Genomic DNA, 26,793 nt, shown 5'->3' on the forward strand with positions numbered 1-26,793 from the left:
CAAGTTACTGGATGTCTTTGTGTACAGTTTCTCTCCAAATAATGGCATACTGACAAGTAAAAAATCATGTAAACACACTCTTTGACAAAAACGGATGAAGCCCAACTTGATTTTTTAAAATTTGGGGTTTTGTCACATACCTTCTGTATTATACTCTGAATATCCTAAAAAACCCAAATAATAATGATTTTATCTACCCCCCATTAACTTTTTTATACCAGGCAGGTTCTTGAGGCTGTTGAGAGGTCAGGTATGCGGAAGACACAGAGCAGTGTGCTGGAAATGTGCTAAAAGCTTAGTGGAACAGAAGAATACAGTCTGCCAGACTGAGAGAGAGACATCAACATGTCATTTTAAAACCTTCCATGGCCACACTGTTACTAAATGTTAGTTAGAGGTGTTGTTTCCGTAGCATATTTTCTTGCTAACTTTATATCACTCTCATGGATGATAATAAGACCTCTGTCTTCATTTGTAAATTCTCTGTGCATGCACTCTCCCATCCCCTTATCAGCTGTTTCCTTTCTGTTTCTAGATCATGGGGAATTCATATGCAGGGCAACTAAAATCTGCCCGTTTCGAAGAAGCTCTCCATAACTCCATAGAAGCTTCTCTGAGATGCAGCAGCGTTGTCCCACGGCCAATCTTCTCACAGCTGTACCTGGATCCTGACCAGCCTCCTTTCTTGCCGGAAGGTAACCATGAAAGTATGGCACATTTCACTTGTTTTTCTGTGTGTGAAAAGGGTGGGGTGTGTTTCATTAAGAAAAGCACAAAAACTGCACAGCAGTTCATTGTGTGACAAAATCTGAATGTTGGGCATTGTTAAGGGGAAAGAATGACATGCTGGTTATTTTAAAAGGAGATATGTGTTGTTGTTTTAAAAGGAGATACTGTTGAAAAGTTTAATTTTCTAAGTTATTTTAATTTTTACTATCTTCTATTATTTTTTCTATTTTTATCCTTCAGATGTGAAGCCAAAGGTAGAAGAGTTGGATAAAGAGTTAGTACATCGCTATTCACAAAATGGAAACCTCGACTTTTCTACCAACCAAACTGTTAATGAAATGGAAGATGAAGAGGAGGATGAAGACCTGTCAGATTCGAGTAGTCCACCAATCCCATACTCGCAAAAACCTGCCCCAGAAGGGTCTTGCACTACTGATGGTTGGTATCCTTTTTTTTGCTGTAGGACCGTCACAACTGATTCTAATGATAATGTGCACTCTCTACAGTTAGAAATTCTTGAGCTAGAAGATCTGAAAAGTTTGTAGTCAAAGCCTTAAATCTGACAAAATACATATTAGAAGGACTTGTTTGAGGACATAAAGTTTCGTGTATCACTGGAAAACAGTGTCAAGGACTGGCTGTGGCACTTAATTCGTTTCTGAAAGCCTCTTTTTGTCTGTGGTTGTCATTGATTTGTCGTCCTCAAAGAGGTTACCTGAGTTGGCAGCAATATGGCTGGTTCTCAGTCTATCCCTAGGCTGTTCTTGGAAACATTGGCAAAGCTGGATTTAGTTGCATGGGCAGAAGGAAGAGTTTGGAGAAAGAAAATGGAGAGGACACTTAGTGTACTTTCTGCTGCTGAGGTGATAAGAGGTTGGTAGTGGAAGCTTGTCTGTTTTGTCTTCCCCATGTGCCTGCTGGCCATCGCTTCCTTACCCTGAGCTGTCCTGATTTGTTGTTGCTCAAGATGAGCAAAATTGTTGACAATACTATATTTTTTGGGGTTTAAATGTGTTAAAGAAAGGGCCATGTCATTATGCATGTACCTACTTGTCCAAAGAAAAATTGGTGTGATTGGTTCATCTTATCCCATAATTGTTCTATTCTGAAGGTTTAACTGCCTCAAAAAAGGAAGATCTACTTGTATTTATTGGATGTGCTTCTTGTAAAAACATCTCCCTGCCAACTTCAGACACCTGTAAATAAGAAACTGTTCCCACCAGGTCCAAATGCCCTTCTTGACATTTTATTCAATATCCCCCCTGAATCCTTGTGCACAGTTCATCAAAAGCTGTAATTTATAAAATGGTTTCGAACCTTACTGAAGTGTCTGGTTATATGAAGTGATAGAAGTAAGTACCAATAGCTGGTAATTCTTTGACATTTTCCGGGGGCGTTTAGTGGCATGTGTTGTCATCTTTGCCTTTTCCACTTCCAAATGCAGCTTATCCGAGCATGTTTACCCTCTGTAACACTGCTGCCCTGTAGCACAAAGAACAGAAGGGCTGGCTGGCTGCTGTAAGAAGCTGGGGAATGTTGCTTGGAGAATTTTATATTCACACAGAAGGGTGTTTTCTATTCTTTGAAGGCTAGTAAATTTGAAGGAGGAGAGAAGGAGAAAGTATAAAACGATGTATTTCTAGGAAAGTGTTCTCAGTTGAGGACAAGTATCAATAAAGTCTGCAAAATCTCCTGTGGGAAGCAGGAGCACTAACTTTTTCACTTCACATATTATATGTATGTGTAATATTAAACTTTTTAGTATGTCCTGGAAAAATTAGACCTTCCGGGGCAGGTCTGTGTTTTGATTTTTATCTCTAAGTCTTTTGTGATCAAAGGACTCTAGAAGAAAGTTTTGTGTGTTATATCTGCAGAATTTTAGGGTTGTTCATTACTCATTTTTAAGTTTATCATTCTGAGTTTACAAAATCTGCCTTGCTCTTCAGTGTTCTCAAGGAGCTGATTTAAGAGAGCAATGTTTTTGTATCTGGAAAAGGAAAGGAAAACAGACTTTTTTCCAAATACTTTTGGTGATCTGTTAGGACAGTTTTACGTAATTGTTTAAAATGCCCTGGTTCCCAAACATTCACACTGCAGACCATATCTCAGCAAGATATTAATCTGATAGCTCATCTTTCATCTCATGAATATGCCTTCCAGAGATGTAAGACATGATCACTACCATTGTTTACATCCCTTATCTTAGTTATTTAATTGCAAAGGTAAATAACATTATGAAGATGTTAAAGAATACTGATAGACTATTCGAACTCACTGTGTTTGGATACTTTAAATTAAGCACGTATTCAATTGCTTATCCAAGAGCAAAACGTTGGTACTAGAACCTGCAGTTTATAGCTCCTCTTGCTGTAAAACCTGTTTCCCTCCTTTTGGATCAGATGGGATGAAATCTTTTTCCCTTTAAGGTATTTGTGCTGTGTGCTTTTCCTGAATTCAATTCTTTGTCTTCATACAGGCACCTCAAATAGGCAACAAAATTCTTGCATTAGCAAGAAGCTGTTCTGAACCGCTTGCTTGCTGCAGCTTTAAAAGAGGCTGTTTCTAATTTGTGGAATAACATTTTATGCGACCTGTGGGAAACACAATAATATCACCTTTCTTTTGTTAGCAAATCCTCAATTTACGTGATGCTTAAAGAAAGGCCAAGGTAGTTTCAGAAGCAATTAGGTAAGCAGGTACTTAACACCTGATCAGTTACTGTGAGGTTACAATAGCAAGTGACAGTGACCCCTAATTCATATGTAATTCTTGGGAGCTAATTCCTTATGCAAATACCCCATTTATTACACTCCAACAAGGGCCTGGCACCCCCCATGGAAACTGTGTCTTGTTATGTTGGGGAAAGGGAGGATAGATAAAAATTGCTTTTTTAAGAAGATTCTGGCACTTCTAGTTGTTGAGAGATGTGGGGATACGTTTTCAGGAAGATGGGACTGGGTTACTTTCAATGAAGTGGTTTTGGAGAATGCAAATGTGTTTCTCAGAAGCAAAAACTAGTCAATTTTCTCTCAAAGAAATGCAGATAATGTCTGTAAAAGCTGTTAATATTTTGATTTTTGGTAAGTGCTCCTGCTATTTGCAAATCCTTAATTGAAATATAAGTGCCTATTCCTTCTTTGAAACAAAGCTGAGATCCGGTGAGAAGATGCTGGTTCTGGTTTTTTTTTAGTAGTTCAGCAGTTTAACTTTGGGCTTTTGCTTTTTCTAATTGCATGTTGGTAAGGGATTTCACAAAGAGAAGTTGGTTTGGTTTACTGACTCGTGTTTTCTCCTCTTGGTACTTAGATTTTCATAAAAGGTACACAAGTAAATTAAGGTGCCATTCTTTCTTCTTTAGAAGAAATGTGTTACTGCCGTTTAACATAGAAATGTAGGTGCCAGCACAATTAGAAGTGAATAGCTATGAAATGTAAATGGATTTTAAATGTTTTAAGTCTTGGACATTGACAGCACAAGTTCAGCTAGTACTGAGACATTATGTCTTGTCTTTCCTAGTGTGGAAATTATTATTTCTACCAGATAATTAACTACCAATGCAAAATAATGCAAAACAGAAAAGAAAATAAAGTTGGGGTCTCTGTGGTGCTTGCTAGCTATAAAAAGACAATGTAACAGAGAGAGTTAATTCCCCTTCATCTCCCCGCAGTCAGTTACTTGCTTCCAAATCAATGTGTTTTGGGTGGAATTTCCTCATTCAGTTTCAAAAAGCAGCAGAAACTTAAAAGAGTACTTTTCAGCCCTAAAAGTCAAGAGAAAGAAGGATAATGAAAGGCTCTTGAGGTATACCATCTGCATGTCTTTGAAGGAAAATTCAAACCTTTTACTGCACAGAAGCAGATTTGCATACTCTCCATATCTCCTGATGGAGTAAGTTAGTTCCAGCTGTACCTGGCCAAACTCTGCAGCCCTCCCTGCTTCTCCTGTGGCAGCTCTTGAGTAAGCAAGAGAAAAGCTCATGGAGGCTCTGAGGGTCTGTCTGTCTGTGCTGCCTCTCTCACTGCCCACCCATCTGGATCCCTTTCCCTCTGCAGAAGGGGAGCCAGAGGAAACCGTTTGGTATCAGCCCTGTTTCTTGTCTCACCACCTTAGAAAATGAGGTTTATGCAGTTGCCTGTGAGCTCTGAGCTGGTAGCTGCTTTCTGCCATTGCTGGCAGAGGGGTAGAGATGATGAAGGTAGTGAATTTCAGCAAGATTTGTGAAGTTCAGGAGCTGGTTGGATGACATCAGTGTCCCCAAATTTAAGTCCCCTGGGGCAGCAGAGTAATTATAGCTCTCTCACAGGCTGAACATTACAGAGGCATGTGCTGGTCAGCCAGTCTACACTTGCATACCTCTCTGATCCAGAGATGTCGCCAGCCAAAGCAGAGGAGGATGCCAAAGGAGATTGTGCAAGGAGGGAGAAGAGGGAGCGTGCAAGGGGTCTGAGAGCACTGTATAAGTAAGAGATGATACTGGAGGTAAATCTTAGGTACTGTTTGGAGATTAGGCAGGATGCAGCATTTCTGCAGTCCAGTCCTACATATCCTAAATGGTGGGAAATTTTAAGTATATTTAGATCCACAGCCTCTCAGGTAAGATGCTGCTGTTCCCATGATAGCAGGCTGTCACCGAGTTATGCTTGTAAACTTGTAAAGATGTTGTTTCTTAGGGTTCTCGTGTAGCTTCTCCCCTAGGGACTGGTGCAGAATGGTGACACACAGCTGCTCCAAGTGTAGCTGAAGTTGTTTTGCTCCTAGCCTGGGTAAAGCTGAGTCTTTGCTTTCACCTGGGATGTTGTGGAGCATTGCTTCACTTTACTGGGACATCAAAACCCTCAAGTGCTCCAAGGGGCTCGAAGCTTCTCGTGTAATATTCACTGTTCTCAGTGTTTTGTGCTCCTTTGGAAAGCAAGTCTGTACTGACACGCAACAACATTGACCAGCTTGCTTGTGCTAGTATTTCTACTGCTAACAATTCCTTCAAAAGCCTCCTGTTGGTCACCATTTGTGCTTCTGGGCATTTCCTGGACATTTTTAGGTAGAGATGGCTAGAAGCTAATTGTGTAAAAGCACAAGTGTTGAAATCTTACTGCACTTGCTGTTTCAAAATCCTTATCTACAGATTTCCTGTTTGCCCACATTGTCAGCAGTGGGTAATTTTTCTATTTTAAATCTAGATGTGAAGTGATATTTTCTGAGCATGTCAGCTACTCAGATTTCACTGAATGCCTAAGTATTTCAGGTCAGTTTTGAAAACTCAGGGTATAATACCCAAGTGGCATAAACATTTGAATAAGCAAATTTTATTTTGAATGTATCTGTGTTTATCTGTGACAGTTTCTTTCTAAATTACATCAAAAAATCTAGATAATACTTAGCCTGGTACCTAGTTTTCTATTTGACTAGGATCAATATGTTTTTAACGAACATGCTTTAAGAAGAATTTAACATTAAAATCAAATGGCACCTAATCAGGAAATAACTAATCGTGCTTTAAATATGCAGGTTTAATACTTTCCCCCTAAAACATATGTAAGTTTTTGTTGGTAAGTTATTGATATAATCCACTGATTCATACATGAAAGCTTTAGGTACTTCATTTTAATTCATTGCCTGGAAAAAGCTGTGTGTGAGGGGTGAATCCAAGCTAGCTTTCTATGAGCTGCTGCTAGGACTGAGCTGATTGAAGAACTAAAGAAACCATTCAACCAAGAACTGGTTCAACAAATTGTGGGTGTAGGCACAAGACTGCACCTGTATTGGACCCTGTTTTCAGCAAGCTGCTGCTTGTCAGGAAATTCATGCAAGCTGATTCTGTGCATTCCACTTTGCACAGGCTCTGTGCCTGGTACAGTTCTGAGATAAAGCCAGAACACATTAACTTCCATAGTTTTTGCTGAAGTTGCTATAGGTTTTGGCACAGGAGCTAAGAGCACAGGCATACGTATCTATAATGGCTGAGGTGGCAATTGGTCAAGCTGTGGTCACATTGTGTTCCCAGATGCTTAGACAGTGTGTTTCTCCAGGATTTTTTCTTCTTCCTTAAAATTTCTGTGACAATTAAGGACTACATGAATAATATTTTAAATTAAGTGTAAGCAATAGGTATTGATAGCTGAAGTCTTAATGGCTGTTAAAGTAATTTCAAAATTAGTTCGACAGGCTCTTTTTTTTTAACTGTAATCTTGTTTCTTGTGATTATGATTTTCTTTATTTATTGTTTATTTAGCCTGGACACTGCTCTGGGTTGCCTTGCTATGCTTTCTGTGTGACCCAGCCTGCTACTTGCTCACTGCAGGACATAGAACAGCAGAAACTCTCTCAGGTCCCCATTTTTGCCCACTTTTGCTGCTTTAGCCCTACATTGATTAGAAGCCCATGAACAAATGTTATGTCCTTATTTTGTGTGCATATGTGTATTTGAGTGGGGAAAAAAACTTAATTGAAAACTTGAACGTTATGCAGTCCACTGAGACTTCAAGAGACTCAACTGGAGACTTCAAGAAAACATGATTCACATATCTAAAGCTAGTGAATTATTTATTTGCTGGAATTCCTAAAATGTGTAGAGAATTTAAAATTTAGATATTTAATTATTTTAATGCAATAAAATAATTTTTAGTAGCCAGTACTAAACTTCAGTCATCATTTTTTATCATTATTTTTTTTTATTTAATAGTGTTTATATATCAATGCTAGCCTTTTACAAGCAACAAAGACAAAATTGCTTCTGTTGAAAAAACTGTAAACTTTAGTTTGGGAAAGAAAAAATAAGCTTTGGCGTGTTTTGAGACCTGTTTTCTGTTATTAAATCCCAAGCTTACCCTCTTATTTTGGTTCTTTTTTGAAAAAATTGAGTTTTGGAGCCATTTGATGTCTAGTGTTTGGACACTTAAATTTCTTCTGTGCCTGTATATGTTCAGCATATTTAAAATAATGTTATCTATTGTTTCTGAAACCCTCAGCTAGTGGTTCTGATGAGATGCTATCTCAACTTCCTCCATTTCCCTTAAAAAGGATATATTAAAACTTCAGTTACAGCATCAAGTTGTGAAGCCCCATTTGCTTTCGTAACTGATAAAACGAGGAAAATTAAATGAATTCTTTTGAAGAGTTATCATTTGCTTTGCTTTGTTTTGTAGGTTTTTGTCAAGCAGGCAAGGATTTACGGTTAGTGTCTCTGTGCATGGAGCAAATTGATATCCCAGCAGGCTTCCTCTTAGTAGGAGCCAAATCTCCCAACCTTCCTGAGCACATTCTAGTCTGCGCTGTTGACAAGCGGTTTTTGCCAGATGATCATGGAAAAAATGCACTTTTAGGTAAGAGATCTTTTTTCCTTTATAATAATTCAGAGGGAAAAAAGCCAGTTGAAAATTATCTAATGTCATTTCAGCTAATAACCTTCTATTAGAAATATGTTGAGGAGAGGACTGATATAATCAAATCAAATCTATAGATGGACCTGCCTTAAAAGCCCATTTTAAAACAAGTCCCTGATTCCACAATTAACCACAATTGAATCTTGTGGATTTCTGTGTGGGCAGAAGTCAATTGCAGCCCTGGCATTCTAAATGTGAACTATCCATATACTCTTTATCTGTGCTCGAGCTTAGAGCATTTTCATTTAAGAAGAAATATGCTCGTGCGAGTATTGAAAATGAACTGTCTATTTTTTGGTGGATTAAGGGATGAATTCTGGCCTTGGCTTCACCAAGGTCATTGCTCTCAGCAGAAGTTCTGGGAGGAATTTGCTTCCCAAAACCCAATACATAGGGACACTTCCCTCCCCCCGCCTTTATGTCCTAATCTGTTACATTTATGAAGTTTAAAATTTTAATACAGCAATATCTCTTGGTAATTTAAGACAGGCATATGTGCACCTAGATTTCCTGCCTGGGTCACAACTGGTACACATTTTAACAAGCTAGTAAAAGTAATTTAATGTACTTTGGCTCCTTTAGCCTGTTTTGAATTTACTCTTTCATTTCTCCGTCCTGTCATTGTTCTGCCTAGGATATATTCAGAAAGACCTTTCAACAGGAAAGAAATTACAACAAAGGATAAATACCCTGATTTAACTGCACTGCTTGAATTCTGGTCCAGACCAGGAATATTTTGTGCAACAATTGGAAACAGCTTTGTTTTGTGCTTTAATGTTATCTCTCCATTGAATCCATTTGATATGCTACTACACACTGTAAACCTTTGGGCCTGAGGCAGAAATGCCACTGACCTGAGTTAGATAGGGGCTGTGGTGTGATGTGCCCTCGCTGGGTACAGCTGGGGATGTGGGATAACGGGGTACTCTGGTGGACACTTCAGGATTCAGAGGAGCTTCTCCCCTGCTAAGCAGGGGAAGTGTCAGGAGGTGATCAGGAAGAACTATCTGATAGACAGGCAGATGGTGTTTAAACCTGATTAAGTGTGGTACTACTTGTCTTTGTTGGTAAGCCTCCCCCACATTCCCAGCTCTGTATCCATCTATCATCTCTGGTCTCATTTGATAATGAGCCCAGTGACTCACATCTCTGGCATTGCTGATGTATTGAAGGGCCTCAAGGCTTCTGTACCTGGCACCTATGAGCAAAGAACTGACTCAGTAGCTCTGTGAGACCCTGGTGACTGTTTCTGAAAACTGTGGAGATACGTTGGTAGGTCCTGTGGGCTGCAAGGGAGAAAGGAAAGAATGATTCAGTCCCAGGAGAAGCAGAGCAAACAGGATGAAGAAATTTGCTTCTTGGCATGCTTGTCCAAGCTGACAATGAGGCACAGAAAGGCTAAAAACAGTGGCCTAATTAATAAGGGTTTTATGGATAAGGCATTTTGTTAAAAACACTGAATATCTTTGTCATAAACCTATTAATTTGGCTGACAGGTGAATGTCGGAACCAGCATTCTCCAAGGTGTTTGTCATTGTGGGAAATAATGATAGTAGCAAGAATGAAATATCGATTCTCTTACAGATCTTGAACTGATTAGTAAATGGAAAAAAACCCAAACAAACGAAAGCATTTCCACTAGGTATTAACCTGCTAGCACTTTTATAAATCATTATTGATATTCCAGAGAGAATATTTTTTCATTAAAGGTTGAAAGCAATTCAGAGATGAGTGGAATGGCAAGTGAACGAGGGGAGCTTAATTGTTCAGCATTAGATAATAGAGGACTGATTTAAACAACAAAGATTTTAAGACAGACCCATTTCAGAACGTGTCTTGTGCTTTGTTCTATGAAATGTTAGACTGGTGCCATCATTATGCCAGATTCCCATTAACATAGCTGTGAATGGCACTGGTAATCAAGGCTGCTTATAATTCTTAGTCTGGACCCTGTTCTCCAGACTTCAACTCAAAGTTTCGCGCCTTTCTTTGAAAGCTTGTTGGAAATGTTGCAGAGAAGCAGTCTTCTGCCTTTGTTCCTAAATTTGTAACTTTCATGAGAGGCTGTAGGGTTTTTTAACTATTTTGAAACACTCCTAATTTTGCCATGCAAATCTTGACATCAAACGATTGCTTTCAACACTTTAATAAAATGTAAGGTTCAGCTTACTTGGAAAGTGTTTTGTTTAAGAAGTCTCAGGGAAAATTTATTTGATTTTACAGTTAATTTCAGTCATATGGAGTCGCTCTGATGGATTAGCCACTGTTTTGAGAGAGATGTCTGCAGTTTGGAACTCATGTTTTTTTAATGTAGAAAAAATAGCTTTTTTTTTTTCCTCATGGAAATTTCCTAGCGTGGCAACATAGTTCTCCCCCTCCCAAGTAGTTATTCTTCTCTGCGCTGTGTAGAGGGAAAAATTGGTGGTAGGATTTTGGCATAAGTCTGTATGCCCCAGAGAGATGGAGGAGTTTCAGAAGAGCTAAGACTGACACACATGTGCTGTGCCTGCAGAGGCTGGCTGTCTGGAGGCCTCCAGTTGCTTGGAACTTGGGTGTGCAGGTAGGTTTAGATGGCCTTATTCCTAGCAGATAGTACAAGACATTTAATCTGTTTGTTTATCTTCTGCTTCATCCTTCCAGGATTTTCTGGGAATTGTATAGGCTGTGGAGAAAGAGGATTTCGGTACTTCACAGAGTTTTCCAATCATATCAACCTGAAATTAACCACTCAGCCAAAGAAGCAGAAGCACTTAAAGTACTACCTAGTAAGAAGCTCCCAAGGTGTACTGTCAAAGGGACCCCTTATTTGCTGGAAAGGTAATAAAGGTGCCCATTCAATTAGGGATGTTTTATGCTACTAGGGGTGATGTTGAATGAAAAATTGAAAGTTGCTGTTGAAAATGTATGCATTCAAAAGCAACTGCTTGAAGGAAAAATTCTCACTGATTTCGCTCAGGTCTGGATTTTGCCAAAGAATTTTAAGTCTTAATAATAACCATGCGGTTGTAAACACTCTTCCATCTCCCCATGCTTTTGGTGGGAGCCCTAGATCTGCCCATCTTAGACTGTGCAGTCATCTTGGTAGAAAAAAAGGGTTACTCACTCTGATGATTCTTGTATGTGCCTGAAGCAAAGTGACTCACAGCCAGGGCTGCAACATTGCTTTTCCATTGATACTCATCTTAGCAGGTGCAATTCAATCTGTCAAATGCCTGAGGATAGCTAGCATGCTGTAAGATTTAAAAAGCTCAGGTCGGTGATCTCAGGGAAAGAAAAAACTTGGGTTGTCCTGCCATTTGCAGTGTTTTACACTTGTTCTTACCTTCTACCAGAGCAGCCTGTGCGATATTATGTGCCACAAGAGGGTACATTTGTGAACCCAAGGCAAAGTAGCCATGGGGTCTCTTATTGGAGGATGCAGGTTTTTGGAGCTAGAACCGTGCAAAGACTCAAGGAAAGCATGGTTTACCTACTCACTATCTACCTAGTTGGTTTATATGCAGACTGCCTGATTTTTTCATCTGCGGTCTCACTCACTGAAGACAGAGTTCCATCTGGCCCCTGTTGTTCCAGAAAGGTTGATGTGAGAAGAGGGGAAGCTCTGCAGGAGGACTGACAGACATCTGAAGAGTCACATCCTCATGTGAATAGCAGCATGACACCAGAAAGAGATGGTTATCTCCGAGCAGTATGAGTGATTATAGTTTGTATCAGTTAGTGGTTCAAAGGGATCCTGGCTTCAGCTGCTTTTCTCCGTTACAAGGACAATTAACTACTGCTTTAAAGTGGATGTGGCTTTTCAACAGCATTTTTCACAAAAATGACACAAATATTTTATTTGGTAGTGAAATTCCAAATACAGACAAAGGAAACCTTATTTTACTTTTGGCATCTTTTTTCTGGAACCCTTCCCTGACGCTCGTGCAGTTGGGGTTGGTGTGTGTCCTGGTAAATGCAGTCAGGAGTAATGCACATGTGGAAGAAGCAGATACTGGTTTCACTTTTGGTTGTATGCTAATTGCAAGTGTTCTGAGCACCCATGGAAGTTTAGAAAAATCAACCAAGAGTCAACCTCATGGGCATTACTTTGATAGGTTCTATCCCTGTATTGCTGCAATGCATGTGGTAATCTTTCACACTTCACTTACATTATAGGTCTAATTAGAAGAAGAGTGCTTTTAAACACCCTCTTCTCTTAAAAAAAAAATCCTGATTAGATGTCAGTTTTAAAAATGGATTAATGTGTGCTTTTCTCCTCCCTCAACTCAATTTTCATCTAGACAGACACTCATAGTGCTGAGATCTCCCTGAAGGTTTGTGAAGGCATATTAAGAATCTGGGTTTCAGCACAATTTCTCCTTTTAAAGGGCAGCATATGACGGTTTGTGTACAGGTTGTGCCACAGAAGTCGTTGAGTGTTTTGTGGGACATGTCCAATACCTTCAAGTCTCTTGGAAGCTGCGATCTGAGGGCTCTTGCCATTTTGCAGCATCTGGTCTGTATTTGCCTGGCCCTCTGAGTGGCCCCAAGGGAGGTTTTCTTAATTAGAAGACAAAGTTGACTAAACTGTGAATCCGTATTTTCGTTGAATGCTGCCATTTGCCGCTGTTTGTTGTACGTGCTCTGTGTATGCTCTCAACATTTTGTCACCTTTCACCACTGCGTTGCTGAACTTTGCTGCTGGAAGGCAGGCCCTGTTAATATGTACTGTAGCTGCTTCGTTTGCAGAATGTAGAAGCAGGCAATCATCTGCTGCTAGCCTCTCTGCTAAACCAAATCCTTCGGTGTCACCGTCCACGACCCCAGAGGGTGGATCAGCTAATGGATACAAATCAGGGTTCACTCAGACAGGTAGGAGCTGAAAGTGCTGTAAAGATAACCATTGGGGGTGGTAAGTTACCTCAGACACTGGTGGGTCAGGGATGCTGTAAACAACTGGGTATTTACCTTGAGCCATGTATAGATTACACTGGAGAGGATGCCTTTCAAAATTTGCTTTGGCAAAGGTTAAGACCCAGGTGAGGCTGAAGGTTAGATTAGTCTCAAAACAACAATTGATTTTAAAGTATTAAATGATTTTTTTATTAATTTATTTGATTCTGTGCCTCCCTGTCTTTGTTTCGTTAATTTTTTTTGTGAATCTCAAAAAACTTCAATTACACATTTATAGGGAAGTGTTTACTTAGTATATAAACTAGGCTATTTGTCTTAAAAAGGAGAATAATCTCCTTTTAAGGAGAGGGACCAGATTTGATTTTATTTACTTGCTTATTTCCTTATTTATTTAAATTTTATTGCACACAAAGGTGTACTTAATATAGCAATTTCCCCATATGCATACAGTGGGTTTGTGTTTTGTGAGCTAACAGGTCTCTCACAACTATTCTAGAAAGCTATTAATGTTACACTTAAATAAGGAGAAACTATAAAAGTCAGATAGACATTGACTGACAAAGAAGAGCATCTTAATTTCATGTATTTATTTATTTACTGCAAGTAGACAAAGTGCTTTTGTTTGAGCTTTTTTCCTCATTGCTTTATTGCAACTGAATCTATGCTGTTGTATGTTTTTGTGTCTGTTCTGCTATTTCTTGAAAAATTAAAAACAGGAGAAAATGGCCTGTTAATTGTTGTTATTGCTATGAATGTCTGAAAGCATTTATTTCTTTAGAGGAATATGAAATGCAGATATAAAGCAAGATGGTTAAAATACTTTTTCCACTTAGAAAGTTTGTTAAAAGGAATAACAAACAAAAGCTGAACACAGACATTCATATGAAATTGTAGTCACTGATTAGTATGTTCAGAGGCACTTCCCTCAGGTGGTTGTCCCTGTCCCTGTCGAAGAAGCTAAATGCTTTAGGCTTTGGGTAGAATTAATGACAGTGTGGTTTAAACACATCTGCATTTCATTGCATGATCCCTTGGCTTCCAGATTCAGGCATGAGAACTGTGCAGATGCATGAGAACCTATTTATTTGGAACAACAAGAATTCTAATATTTACACAGCTTTGTCTTCTATTGTATCTGCCAAGTTAATAGATACACCTTTCATATATGGCTTTCTCCTTATCACTCCCTGCCATTTTCAGTCTGCTTGGTGTTTCTATGTGTCACTGTTTGTACTCCTAGGTCAGGCTTGTCAAAACCTTTTCATCTCCTTCTGCTGTTATCTTCTAGTGAAGATAATGTCACATACATACACATGAATTCCCTGTGACTGGGAGAAGGGGGAAAAGCACCCTTTATTCAGTGGCATAAATTCTGACGTGTCACCTATGATGGAGAGCTTTTCTGACTTTTTCTCTTCTAGATTTTGCATAGCTCTTTCTACTGGTGTTTGCTTCTCGGTTGTTTTAAAACAGGACTACTTATTAGCAGGTTGTTTTCTGAAATTGTTTTCAGTACATCATCAACTCATACCCTTTTTTCCCTTTAAAAGTAGTGTAACTATTTCTGGTGAGCAGTTCAGTCTCTGAGTTCTGTAAGATACATGTAGGTAGTTATGGGCAAACAGTATCAAAAATTCGGTTTTAGGCAGACACTCGAGAGGGGAAAGTTCAATTCAGGTGTTAAGCAGCTAGAAACAAGGCTTTACAAGAGAAAAATAAAGAATTTTAATAACTGGTATGTTAATAACAAGTCCTGCTTAGTGTGGTGTTTAAACATATACCAGCCACATCCACATTCACAGATAAAATTTCAAGAAAATGTATTAGAACTAGAGATGGGGGGGGGGGGGAAATACCCAAAGCTTCTGGACAGTTTACTTTGATGAAACCTTTAACACTACATATTTGCTACACCTTATTTAATGACAGACCAGCATCTCCCTCCAAAGGCCCTGACCTGGTGGTGTATTTTGTTAGCCATTCAGCCTATTTCCTGTGAACATGGACAAGGTTTTCTGGTGAGGCAGCAGCAGCAGAGGCTTCTGTGTTTGTTCCTCATGTCAGTTACTCTGTCTGGCAAAGCAGAGCTTCCTCCCACCCTCCTTCACCAAATGGTGTGTGGCCTGAGGGTGAATATGTTTGGCAGATCAAGGTGGTCTTTGTCTTCTGTTTTCTTTAGTTGGCTGTTTTACTAGGACATCTGTAGGTGAACTTAGCCTACTTTGCCTACTTCTTGCAAACTACTTTCTGGACAGATGCTGAGTTAATATTCTTTCACTCTGGTTATAAGAATTTGGATTTGCCAGTGTATCAGCATCCAAATGCCAATTTTTTCTTGAAGTAAATTATAGCTATGAAATGCCTGATGTTAAAGGGACTTAACATGCTTAGAGGTTTGGAATCAGTTTTATACTGGGCAAATATTAAAATTTGTTTGTTCTTCAGTTTATCCTTCTATAAAATAAGATTTATCATTTTTAGCCTTGGTAAAGTGCTCTAAGAAGTTTGTTAATTCATGCAAAGAGTTTGGGCTCAAACATCCTTAATTTTTTACCCAGATTTATAAATGGGTATGTGCTTTTTGTAGTTTTATAGACAGTAGTGCTGTAAGGAGGCTATGTTTTTGGGTTCATTTTCTTTCTGTCCTTAGTCAAGCTCAGCTGTGTCTGACAGAGACTCAGTGGCTTGTTGTTGAAAATCTCAGGTGATGGAGATTCCACAACCTCTTTAGGCAACTTATTCCAGTGCTTATTCCCTATGCTTGCTCTCTGCAAGTTACATAAGCTCTTTGTCTTAGCTTCCTCATGTGAACCATGAGATAATTGTGTTTACTTGCCTATTCTATGAAGCCATTTTGAGGAGCAGTGAGATAGCCCCTTCTACGGTTAAAATATTTTTTTAATGTGTGTGTGAGTGCAAAATATTGTGGAAGAGATCATTCATGGATTCAGTAGATTGTAAGAAATAGAAAAGCCCAGTAAAACGTTTGTTATACCTCCTGAAAGATACATGGTAATTTCTTAGGAGTGTAAAAAAATTGTTAGCAATTTGTGCATAGGTGAGTTTAGATAAATGTGTATATAATAAAAATTATATATATATATATATAATTTTTAATCATTAATTAAACAACTTATATTCTCAGATTCTTCAATATTCAGTCCAGCAAAATCATCTTCTGCTGCTGTTAACTTAAGTGGAACACAAGACCCATCCCGGACCAAGAACGTGGTGAAACCTCTGGCTCTGTCAGTACAGCTCGTAGGAAAGGCATTTGCTGCAGGTATGGCTTTGCTTTCCAAAGCACCTGAGAGCCATCATCAGGGAATCATCAGGGAATCATCAGCTTAAGAGCCAAGAAAAGAGAGTGTAATTTTTTCGGTGGGAAAGGGAAACATTCACTAGCATTCTCCAGAACTCTCATATTCTTGCAGTCTTTGGCACAGAAATTTTTGCAGTTATTACTGTCCCCAAGCTTCAGTCTCACCTTGGCTTTCAGACTTAACATACTGGTAGGAGTGCATGTGATATCTCTCTCTGCACTTCCTAAGATATGTAAGAGAGCATAAATGTCACCTCTTGATATCACACTGATTCTTGCCTCAGTAATTGAGAGCTGTGTGTAGTTCTGCATTTCTAGCAGTTATAGTTCCTCAACATAAATTCAGTGGAATTTAGTCTAATTTAAAGGAATTTTAATATCTCTGGTGTTTTAATTGCTTATTTCTGTATTGTGTGTTTAATAAATTATAACCCTCAACTGCGACATCTAAGTCTCTCCCTGACACTCTTGTGATAATGTGATTGTTTTTTACTTTAGTCTTTAAGCAATAATAAAAAAAATAGCATCACACTTATTGCAGGACAGTATGCTTGAACAAGAAAATATATCCATTTATTTGGTTTGTATATGCACATGAGTATTACACTTTATACATGACGTATTACATCTGCTATTTAATACAATATATACTGTTACGGTACATAATATTATGCTGTATCTAATAAATCATTAACAGTTATGTGTGTAAAATACCCTTTCCCCCTCCATACTTGTGTGATTTTATTTCTTCCCAGCTTTTCAACCACTTCTGTAACTGACCCATGTCCACCATATATGTCCATACGAAATTGTTGACTCAGAGTACAAATGGGGAGCTAACAATGGGCAAGTGAGGTTACTCATGTTTCGTAATTGGCAACCAGAGAGTTTTGTGTCAGAATTTATTTGGATGTCTGCAGCTGGAGAGTAGCATTGTTTTAAGCCAAATACCCACATCTCTAACACTTCCTGTTGCAGCTGCCATCAGCAAGCTGCTGCATCATCTCCTGGTGTTGCTCCTGGAATATGTTCCTGGGAGCTACATCCTTGTGGAGCTGGCCAATATCAGCAAGGAGCTGTAGTTTCCACTGGCTCTGTGCAGTTTATGCCATTTTTTTTTCATTCTGCAAAAACTGGGTTCTGAAAAAGAATGAGAATGAGTTCAGACAAGTGATGGTAACTTCTTGTGATCATCTGTTGTTGTACTTTAATTTTGTGGCTTGGATACAGCAGGTTGTGCTAGAGTGTCAGGCTTGCTGGGACTGGAGGATCACCCTAGGCAGAGGTAGCAAAATTAAGCATGGTTTGCCTTAGTAATGTTCAGGCCATGTACACTTTGCAGCAAACTGCCCTGTCGTCCCCTGCCCAGTGTCCTTTGCTAAGGCTTTAGATGAGAGCCCTGTAGTGAATTACTGTGCATGGCATATGGATGACTGGGGGGAAATGATGTAGATACACACAAGCGGCTTAGAAATGTTTACAAACTGAATTCACGACATCTGTTTCAAAAAAGATTTCACTGTGTAAAAAAATGTGCCACAAATTCCCAATAGTTTTGTGTTTGTGTGATTTTATATTGTACATTGGTGGGGCTTTTTTTGGTTTTTTTTTCTTCCACCTATCTCTCCCCACCTTGAAATCTGGACACCCTTTTTCAAGGCTCAGATTTTTCAATCTGTGCCCAAATGTTTCTCTGCCGAGTACATTTCATGCTTTCTCTGGAGTATGTTTTTTTTTCAGTGATGCATCTTGCCCTGTTCTTTTATGTCTGTGTGTGGCTGTATTATTTTGTTTGTTTGTTTTCAAGATTGTCTAAAGCCACACACTCTGTATTTTATTATACTCAGCTCCTCTTTCACTGCGTGCCACGGATGTTGCTAATGGAAACGCTAATGGAGGAAGAAATAACGCATTGAGTTCTACAGTCTCTCGGCCACTGCCTCACTCAACATCTCCAAGTCCTGGCTGTGCAGCTGGAGACCAAGGTAAAGAAAACCTCTCTGTTCTTTTATTCTAAGCTGCATGGGATGTTGAGCTTGAAATTTGTGATTTTGTTCTTCTTCTGATTGTAGCTGTTCCTACCATTCAGTCTTTACAGATCCATTTGCTTTTCGGCATGACCATTAATGATAATGCTTAACACAGGTAACAATATTTTTCACATCATAGTCTGGTTTCATGTAAATCTAGGTATGAGCCTCTGGTGCTCTGTGATGACCACCCAACACCAGTGGGAAATGGACTGTGGGCTGGAATTTGGTCATCTGGGAGGACAGGGTTTAGAATTACATTTTCCTTTCCTTCCAGCATCTATGTCCAGTTCTGGACCACCGAAGAAACGTCACCGAGGATGGTCTCCTGGGTCCCCAGTCCCACCTCCTGGTTTAGCAGTACCTGTTCCTGCAATCCGGCCTTCGACAAGAACAGGTAAAGCTTGAATGTTACCAAGAAGTTTTTTGTTTAAGTGTGAACTCAGAAAGCCCAGCAGCCCTGTGCTGCACCTCTTACGTGGTACACAGCAAACATAACTGATCTTGTCGAAGTCTTTAAGAACACCATGGAGAGTTTTTCAGGTGCCCCAGAGAAGCACACATGATTACCTGGTGCTTGTTGTTGTAATCTAAGATGTGACATGGGAAGTAAAACTACTGTGGGAGAGAGAGGAAAGGAAGTTGCAAGTAATATTACTAAAAATATAAAGCTAAAAGAAATCCACAGTCTCCCAACTGTAACTCAGTTGTTCCAAAATTGTGCAGGTGTATGGATATATGAATATACTTAAAGGATTTTCATTAGCCTTCACCTTGATTTTTGTGCCCAGTCTGGTATGGGATGATACAGAAACTGTACACTCTGTTTCTTCATGGGAAAAACAGCTTTATATAATTTTGGCCTAACAAAGGACACTGATAACCACCATGTCATCTTCGGTTAAAATCAGACAGTGAGACCAAACATTAGCTGTGCATGGAAAAGCTGTAGGAGCTTAATATCATGACATGGAATTCCTTATGAGTACTCACCGATATCCATGTGGATACCTCTGTATTATAACTGTTAATAAAACTGTTCACTATTTGAGTACTTTTCAGTTGTGAGATTAAGTATATTTTGTAAAGCAGTAACTTACTCTTCTCTCTATGGAGTGAGCGAATAAGCATCCAAGGGATGAAAAAAGCCATGTCAACATGCACAATGTATTTTTAACTCTGCTTTTGAGGGCTTGGTATGGAGATATTTTGAAATTATTTTCAGAGATATTCATCACAGGAGGAAGGGTTAGGTGGTAGTGCAGGCCTGCTTACCTGAACAACTCAAATTGCAGCTTTTGTCAGTTTCTATCTTCAGAAATCTGCTGAAGAGACATGATATAAGGCAATCTCCCCTTTTTGTTGAGTTTGTCTCCACTAATCTGCTACCTCTGTTGTGTACTCCATTTTCTATGAGTCTTTGGTAGTACTTTTTTCTGTTGATAAACAGTTTTTCCTGGTAAAACATATGCATTCATTCATCCTGCCTTTGATGTTTTTCTTTTGATGGCATGGTTTGAAAAAGTGGTTGAAAACCACCAAATGAAGCCTAAGAAACTTGTGAAGCAGGCCTTACTCTGAAACCTGATTACAGATTACAAAATTCTTATACTTGGTTTCCTTTACTTATGAAAGCTGCTCATGCTCTTTCATGAGTAAAGCCTGCTTTTTATCATTGTAGTAACTATCTAAGGGCAGCTTTGAGATTCTGGCCTGCTTTTATTTTTCTTATCTACATATACTGTAGGTTGAAGCAGTTTGTTCTCTTGTATTGAGAGGCAGTATTGAGGGGTGGCCTTTTGGCTTAGTACTTGGCTTTGTTTAAAGATGCATATTCAAACCTGTGTTTTGCTCTCTCATTCTCACCAACAATACAGTGGTCAGAAAAAGTTTTATTTTAGGGGTGGGGCTACAGGAGGATACAGGCTCTTCATTTAAATTACTTAAAACTATAGCAGGAAATGCAGAGACCTTTTGAATTTTATTACAGTTAATGATTTGCAGTAATTTTTTTCTTATTTGTTCATAAGGCCAAATCACAGTATGAGCCTTTTTAGTAATGGAAGTTTCTCTTTATTTTATAGAGCCTCTTTTGTCAGTCCCAGTTCCTCAATCCATGTTAACTGGAATTTTACAGCCTCAACCCATCCCAGCAGGGGAGACTGTAATAGTTCCTGAAAACCTGCTGAATAACTCGGGAGTCAGACCAGTGATTCTGATAGGTAAGTCTTACACTGGGGAATCAAATGCTGCATTTTGTACTACTCCATGATCCCCAGCAGAAAGGGGGTTTTGTTTATTTTTGTTGGTTCTGGCAACGGTATTGTACTGGTTCAGTACAATACAAAGTCGGTTTGTCACAGATAGTTTCCCTTAGTTGCTCAATATTTAAAACTAAGAGTCAGGCAATTTTTGGAGAACCTGATTTGCAAAGAGGTCACCACTAGGTCAGATTTATGCAGAACCACTGGCCAAATCTAAGTTTTATACAAATAAGATTTTTATAAAACCCAAGAAGAGAAATATTTCCAAGTAATGAAAATAGCTTTCCGGTATAAACTATAAACTAAGCAAATGTTTCCTGCAGGATTTATAGTTCAGATCTTGAAGGCCCAGAATTCTACATGAGAACCAGAAAATTGATTTGTACTGACTAAACAGAAGTAAATCATGCTAACTTTTTGTCATTTATAGTCCATAGTTCTTGTAAGCAATTGAGATAACAGATCAGGCTTCAGGCTTTTAAAATCCTTTAGCTATATAAAGTACACTGTTAACCCTTAGAAAGACAATGCTTTTATTTAAAGAGTATGACTTTCAATGTGAATATTCCTTTCAACCTGAGCTATTTGGGCATACTGTGTAAAAAAAGATGGGTCAGCTAATGCTGCCGAAATTTCATTGAGTGATTTTATTTTGACCCTAAACTTCCTTTAGGTCCAATGTAGTGTAGATGGTCATATAAAGTAGCTTCAGTGTCAACAGAACATGCCTATCAGTACAGTCCATGAAATAATTTACCATTCCTGGAGAAATGGAGAAGTTCTCAAAGTCCTCACTTGCACAGATAATTTTAATACACACAATTCCTGGAGAATTAGCAGGGCCATCTACACCAGTAAATCTGTCAAGGATAGGGTTACGCTTCTGGTTTGTTTTGCTTGGTGTTTTCTGGAAGCCGATTATAAAGCTCTAGCATGGTGCTCTAATGGTTTTCAGAGAAACACTTCCTTATTAAAGATGAGGGTGCCTACAGCCATCAGCTTAAGTGCAAATTGAATGCAGCCCTTAGGCTCTTGGAGAGCTGCCATTAAGTCCTCAGTCAGGCTAAATGTTAGTGGCCCTGAGAAACAGCGTCCTATTAATAGTACAGAACCAGATGTACCCAAAAGGATAGATTTGGCAAAATCTCTGTGGAAATGTTTTTTTTTGAAACGAAAAACATTCTGAAGGAAAAGAGGAGTTAGCCTGTGCTCATGTGCTTTACCTTACAGAATAGCATATTTAGTTGTCGATGTTTATTTTACTTGTTTATGAAAACTGAATGGAAAGGTGGCAAAAAAGTGAAATCAATCACAGCAATACCACAGCAGCTGAATCAATGCTAACGTGACTTAATGCTGCTTTTATAATGTTAAGATTAATGTACTTTTACTTTCATTGATTTTTCTTCTTTGTACACTATATTATAGAGGATCTGTATTTAAGGGTCAGGCTAAGGTCCAAATAGATAATATTCTCATCTGTATTTGGATAACAATAATTATTATGCTGCTAGCATGCAGTTAGTGATAGTTCTTGCAAATGTATGTGATCACTTGTTGTAAAGCACAGCAGAGGATCCCTGGCCTATCATTTATTTTTTAAGCAATTGTGATGCCAAAACCAGTCATTGATGCAATGTATTTTGCCAGACAGCTTTAAGAAGAAGTTTGGAAATGTATCATTGTGCAAGATTCCATGTAATGGCAAATTTTGTGAATTTATGGGGTTTTTTTGTTTCTTTTATCATAGGCTACGGCACTTTACCTTATTTCTATGGAAATGTTGGTGATATTGTTGTAAGTCCCTTGCTGGTGAACTGCTACAAGATTCCTCAGCTGGAAAACAAGGATTTGGATCTCTTGGGTTTGTCCAGCAGTCAGCTGCTAAGTGTGGAGAACATGATACTTCTAACTATTCAATATCTTGTCCAACTAGGTAAGCAATTTGTCATAAGCACTTGGTTTTATTTGTGACTGTCCTTTTTTCTCCATACCTTCTTTATGTCCCTTTTAGGGCCAGTTTTCTGGCTACTTTTGTGGCTGGAAGAGGCAAGTGGCTCCATCTAGTGTGTGTGACTTCGCCACTTCGTTCCTGAAACGGAAGAAGTGAATTTGAAGGCTGATACTGCTTCTGCTCTCCATATGGGGATTGACCAGGTCACCTTTGTGAAATGGATTTGCAATGCAGATAACTCATTTGCTTAGGGTATCAAACCATCAGTTATCACAGCCCTTTCTAAGGACACTCGGTCTGTTTTATTCAGTTTTGTGGCAAACGCTGGCAGATGTGTGATGGTTGTCATTGTTTTGGTGACAGCACTGTTTACATGAAAACCACATTTGTTATTCAGACTAAGGCAAGTGATTCAGTGAATATCTCATTCTTGTAAATGTTTTTAAATGGACTTTTTGCAAGTTTGAGGGCAAACAAGCAAGCCACATTTTTTTTTCCTCTTATTGCAGGTCCAGTAATTTTCCCTACCTTAGAGTAAAAAGAGCAGTGGTAACAGCAAGGTTTTAGAAGTTAATAATGGAGGGATAGTGTTGGGAAACTTCCATGGCAGTCTCACACTAACTTTTGTATTTGAAAACATGCTACTTACCATACAGGAATGTGAAGTTACTTTTGGGAAGAGCACAGTGCATCTGTAATACATAATGGTATGAAATATGCAGGTGTTCCAAAAGCAGCACAACTGCTGATAACCTTACAATTTGGGGAGCAAATGTGCTCCTTGCAGGTTTCACCCCTGAGTGCTTGCACTTTCCTTCCTGTCTCTTACAGAACTGCAGCAAACCATTTACTCTCTAAGTGACCTGTTAGCTTTATTTATCATTCTCTGCCTCAGTAGTCCATTGGATGCCTTGTTTGAGCTGACAGAGGGTTTCTTAATTTTTTACAGGATGTTTTTCTGTTACCTTCTTTCCGTGGGCTTAAATTTGTTGTTTGACATTTATTGGGAAGTTTGTAGAGTCTGCATGTTAAAACCATGTGCTTCACACAGTTCTGGATTGATAGAGGAAGTTTGCAAATTTGTAGCCAGCTGATAACAGCATTTCCAATTAATTAAAAAGAAACTATTTACTGAAGCTTGTGAGTTAGTGAATCACACTCTATGAGCAAGTCTAACTTTAGATGGATGCAGCAGGTCCATACTTGCTGCAAACTAGAGGAGGCTTCATGCAAAGCTTCTGTAGCTGAACTGTGTTTATCAAGCACTGTGCCTTCAGCGTAAAGCAGTTCCCTTATTAGCAGGTGTTTAGTTTGGCTTTTGTTCTTAGCTGTGCAATGCTGAATAGTTTCCTATTTGACCTTATGTGGAGACAGGTGTCAGCACTGTAAGATGAAAGAGCCTAATGAGGAGAAAAGTAAAAACATTCTGTAGAGGAGAGGATCAAAACATGTTGCTGGTTTGAATATTGTTGTAAACTTAAAACTGTTGGAATTGTGACAGCTGCACTGAACTGTAGCCTTTGTCCCATTTTGTTAAATCAAAGCAGATTAAAGATGATGGGAGGGCAGCCAGCTTCAAAAGTGTTTGACAAGAAGAGACAAATGCACATATAAATTAACAATTTATTCATGTAAGCCTAATTTTTTTCTTGAGAAAGTAGGACTAAAATGTTTTTCTTTTCTCCAGAGTACATTGCAAAAGAGTAAGATAAAGGCAAAGATAAAAAAGTAGGCAAAAGCATGAAAGACAGAATCTTGCCTAATTTTTTTCAGATCTCACTACTTGTACAAAATATATTTCCAGATGACTGTGATCACAGATGATAAGAATATTATCTATGGAAATGCTCCTTTTTTGAAAAAAAAAAAAGGATATAGCTGAGAATTCCTATCAGTTTTCTTGTAAAATTATGACATTAATTGTAGGATGATGCTGTTGTGTTTTCAGAAGTCAGCTGAGCAACTCATGATGATATTACAAATCAAAGCAAAAAAACCAAATGCATTTCTGATGCTTTAAATCTTCTGTCAAGACTATACATAGTTAAACCTGGGATTGTAAGCCATAGCGTTGCTATAAATAAATTCCACTGACTGTGATAAAGGAATAAGTAAAAAAAGATACAGGAATGTGTTTGATTTTAGTGGGCTTTTTTTAGTCTGCCTCGTGGTCTTACTCAGATTTAACATTTGTTATCTTTGGCAACATTCATGGTGAGGTATTCTCAAGCTTTGTTTTTATACATCAGAATGCCCATATTTGCAGTATGGGTTACATTCCACCATCTGCAATTGTCAGCTTTTTACAATTCCACTGCCATTTCTACAAACACAATCTCAGCCTGTGCAGTGCTGAGGTGGTCTGTGTTCTGGTTGAAGGAGATTTCTGGATCCTTTGTTATACCACCTGTTTAGAATTCTGAAATCATCTCCCTTCTCTCTTGCTGTGGTACATTTGAATCATTTTGACCATATATGTTGTATGCTGTGACACCCAGAGGTGTTTTGTAGTTTTAATATCCAAATGCACATCCAGACTCAAGGCAAGAGCAAGGCTTTGTCTTGAGTGGAAGGGATGGTCAAAAGCTCAAAGCAAGAGCTTATTCCAGCAATTCTCCTGTCTTAGATGGTTGGAGAAGTATCCTCTGTGGGATGCACCCCGAAGTTTGTCTACCCAGAAATGAGTGTCATCCAGAAGTGGATGACATTTGAATATGTTGACTTAAACTGTTCAGAATAATAGAATAAAATCACAGCAGCATAGAATCATTTAGGTTGAAAAAACCTTTAAGATCAGCGAGTCCAATCATTAACCCAGCACTGCGAGGTTCACTACTAAACTATATCCCCAACTGCCCCATCCAGGTGTCTTTTGAATGCCTTCAGGTATGCTGAATACACCACTTCCCTGGGCAGCCTATTCCAATGCCTAACCACCCTTTTGGTGAAGAAATTTATCCTAATATCCAATCTAAACCTCCCCTGGCACAACTTGAGGCCATTTACATCTGTCCTGTCACTTGCTACCTGAGAGAAGAGACCAATCCCTACCTGGCTACACCCTCCTTTTCAGGCAATTGTAGAGAGCAATGAGGTCCTCCCAGGCCTCCTTTTCTCCAGGCTAAACAACCCCAGCTCCCATTTCCGATAAGACTTCCAGACCCTTTCCCAGCTCCATTGCCCTTCCCTGGACATGCTCCAGCACCTCAGCGTCCTTCTTGTAGTGAGGGGCCCGGAACTGGACACAGCACTCGAGGTGTGGCCTCACCAGTGCCGAGTACAGGGGGATGATCCTGCCCTGGTCCTGCTGGCCACACTATTTCTGGTGCAAGCCAGGCATTGGCCTTCTTGGCCACCTGGGCACATACTGGATCATGTTCAGCCAGCCATCAACCACACCCCCAGGTGCTTTTCCACCAGGCAGCCTTCCAGCCACTCTTCCCAAGCCTGGAGCACTGCATGGGGTTGTTGTGACCCAAGGGCAGGACATGGCACTTGGTTTTGTTGAACCTCATACCATTGTCCTCTGCCCATTGATCCAGCCTGTCCAGATCCCTCTTCAGAGCCTTCCTGCCTTCTGTCACCTTCAAACTGCCTAAGGGGGCTCTCATACAGAATCACATAGTATTCTGAATTGAAAGGAACCCGTAAGGATCATCGAGTCCAACTCTTATGGGAATGGCCCATATGGAGTTTGAACCTACTACCTTGGCATTATTAGCACCATGCTCTAACCAACTGAGCCAATCTCACTCAATCCCCTTGTCCATATCATCAGTATAGATATTAAACAGACTGGCCCAAACACTGAGCCCTGGGGAACACCACTTTTGACTGGACACCAACTAGATGTAACTCATATATTAATATTTTATGATATTGCTTATTTTGCAGTTTTGTTTTTGAAGTCAAGATGATCATTTGCATGCTCATTTCTGTAGAGAAGCTTCCATAAGCTTCCCTTTTAACATAGACATATTTTAGGAAATGGTTCACAATTAAAATCAGTATCTATCCTTTTGTCTTACATCTCATCTGATATTAGTTCCATTATTTTTCTGGATAGTTGTGAAGGAAGACTGCCATACTTTCTTATAAGTAATCTGAGTGAAATTCTGTGTATTCTCATACTGAGAATCTGCCCTTCTATGTGTACAATTATTTTAATCTTCTTGGATTCATGATGACCCTTGTATTTAGAGCTTGTCTCCTAAGTAGCCTC

General features: G+C 39.1%; 1 protein-coding gene across 1 annotated transcript in view; it reads left to right on the top strand.

Annotated features, from left to right (window-relative positions):
* The window catches only part of GREB1L (GREB1 like retinoic acid receptor coactivator), a gene marked incomplete at its 3' end in the record, with an annotated part of 75,341 nt that overhangs the window by 14,598 nt on the left and 33,950 nt on the right, over positions 1 to 26,793 (top strand). The window contains exons 2-11 of the mRNA XM_082293909.1: positions 536 to 695; positions 970 to 1,167; positions 7,872 to 8,048; positions 10,749 to 10,925; positions 12,837 to 12,959; positions 16,147 to 16,284; positions 18,171 to 18,308; positions 18,631 to 18,750; positions 20,438 to 20,575; positions 22,368 to 22,553. Of these exons, the coding sequence (XP_082150035.1) occupies positions 539 to 695; positions 970 to 1,167; positions 7,872 to 8,048; positions 10,749 to 10,925; positions 12,837 to 12,959; positions 16,147 to 16,284; positions 18,171 to 18,308; positions 18,631 to 18,750; positions 20,438 to 20,575; positions 22,368 to 22,553 (1,552 nt within the window). The 5' untranslated portion in view covers positions 536 to 538. The remainder of the gene's footprint in view (positions 1 to 535; positions 696 to 969; positions 1,168 to 7,871; positions 8,049 to 10,748; positions 10,926 to 12,836; positions 12,960 to 16,146; positions 16,285 to 18,170; positions 18,309 to 18,630; positions 18,751 to 20,437; positions 20,576 to 22,367; positions 22,554 to 26,793) is intronic.

Source organism: Coloeus monedula (assembly GCF_965178545.1).
Source record: "Coloeus monedula genome assembly, chromosome: 1".
Lineage (NCBI taxonomy): Eukaryota > Metazoa > Chordata > Aves > Passeriformes > Corvidae > Coloeus > Coloeus monedula.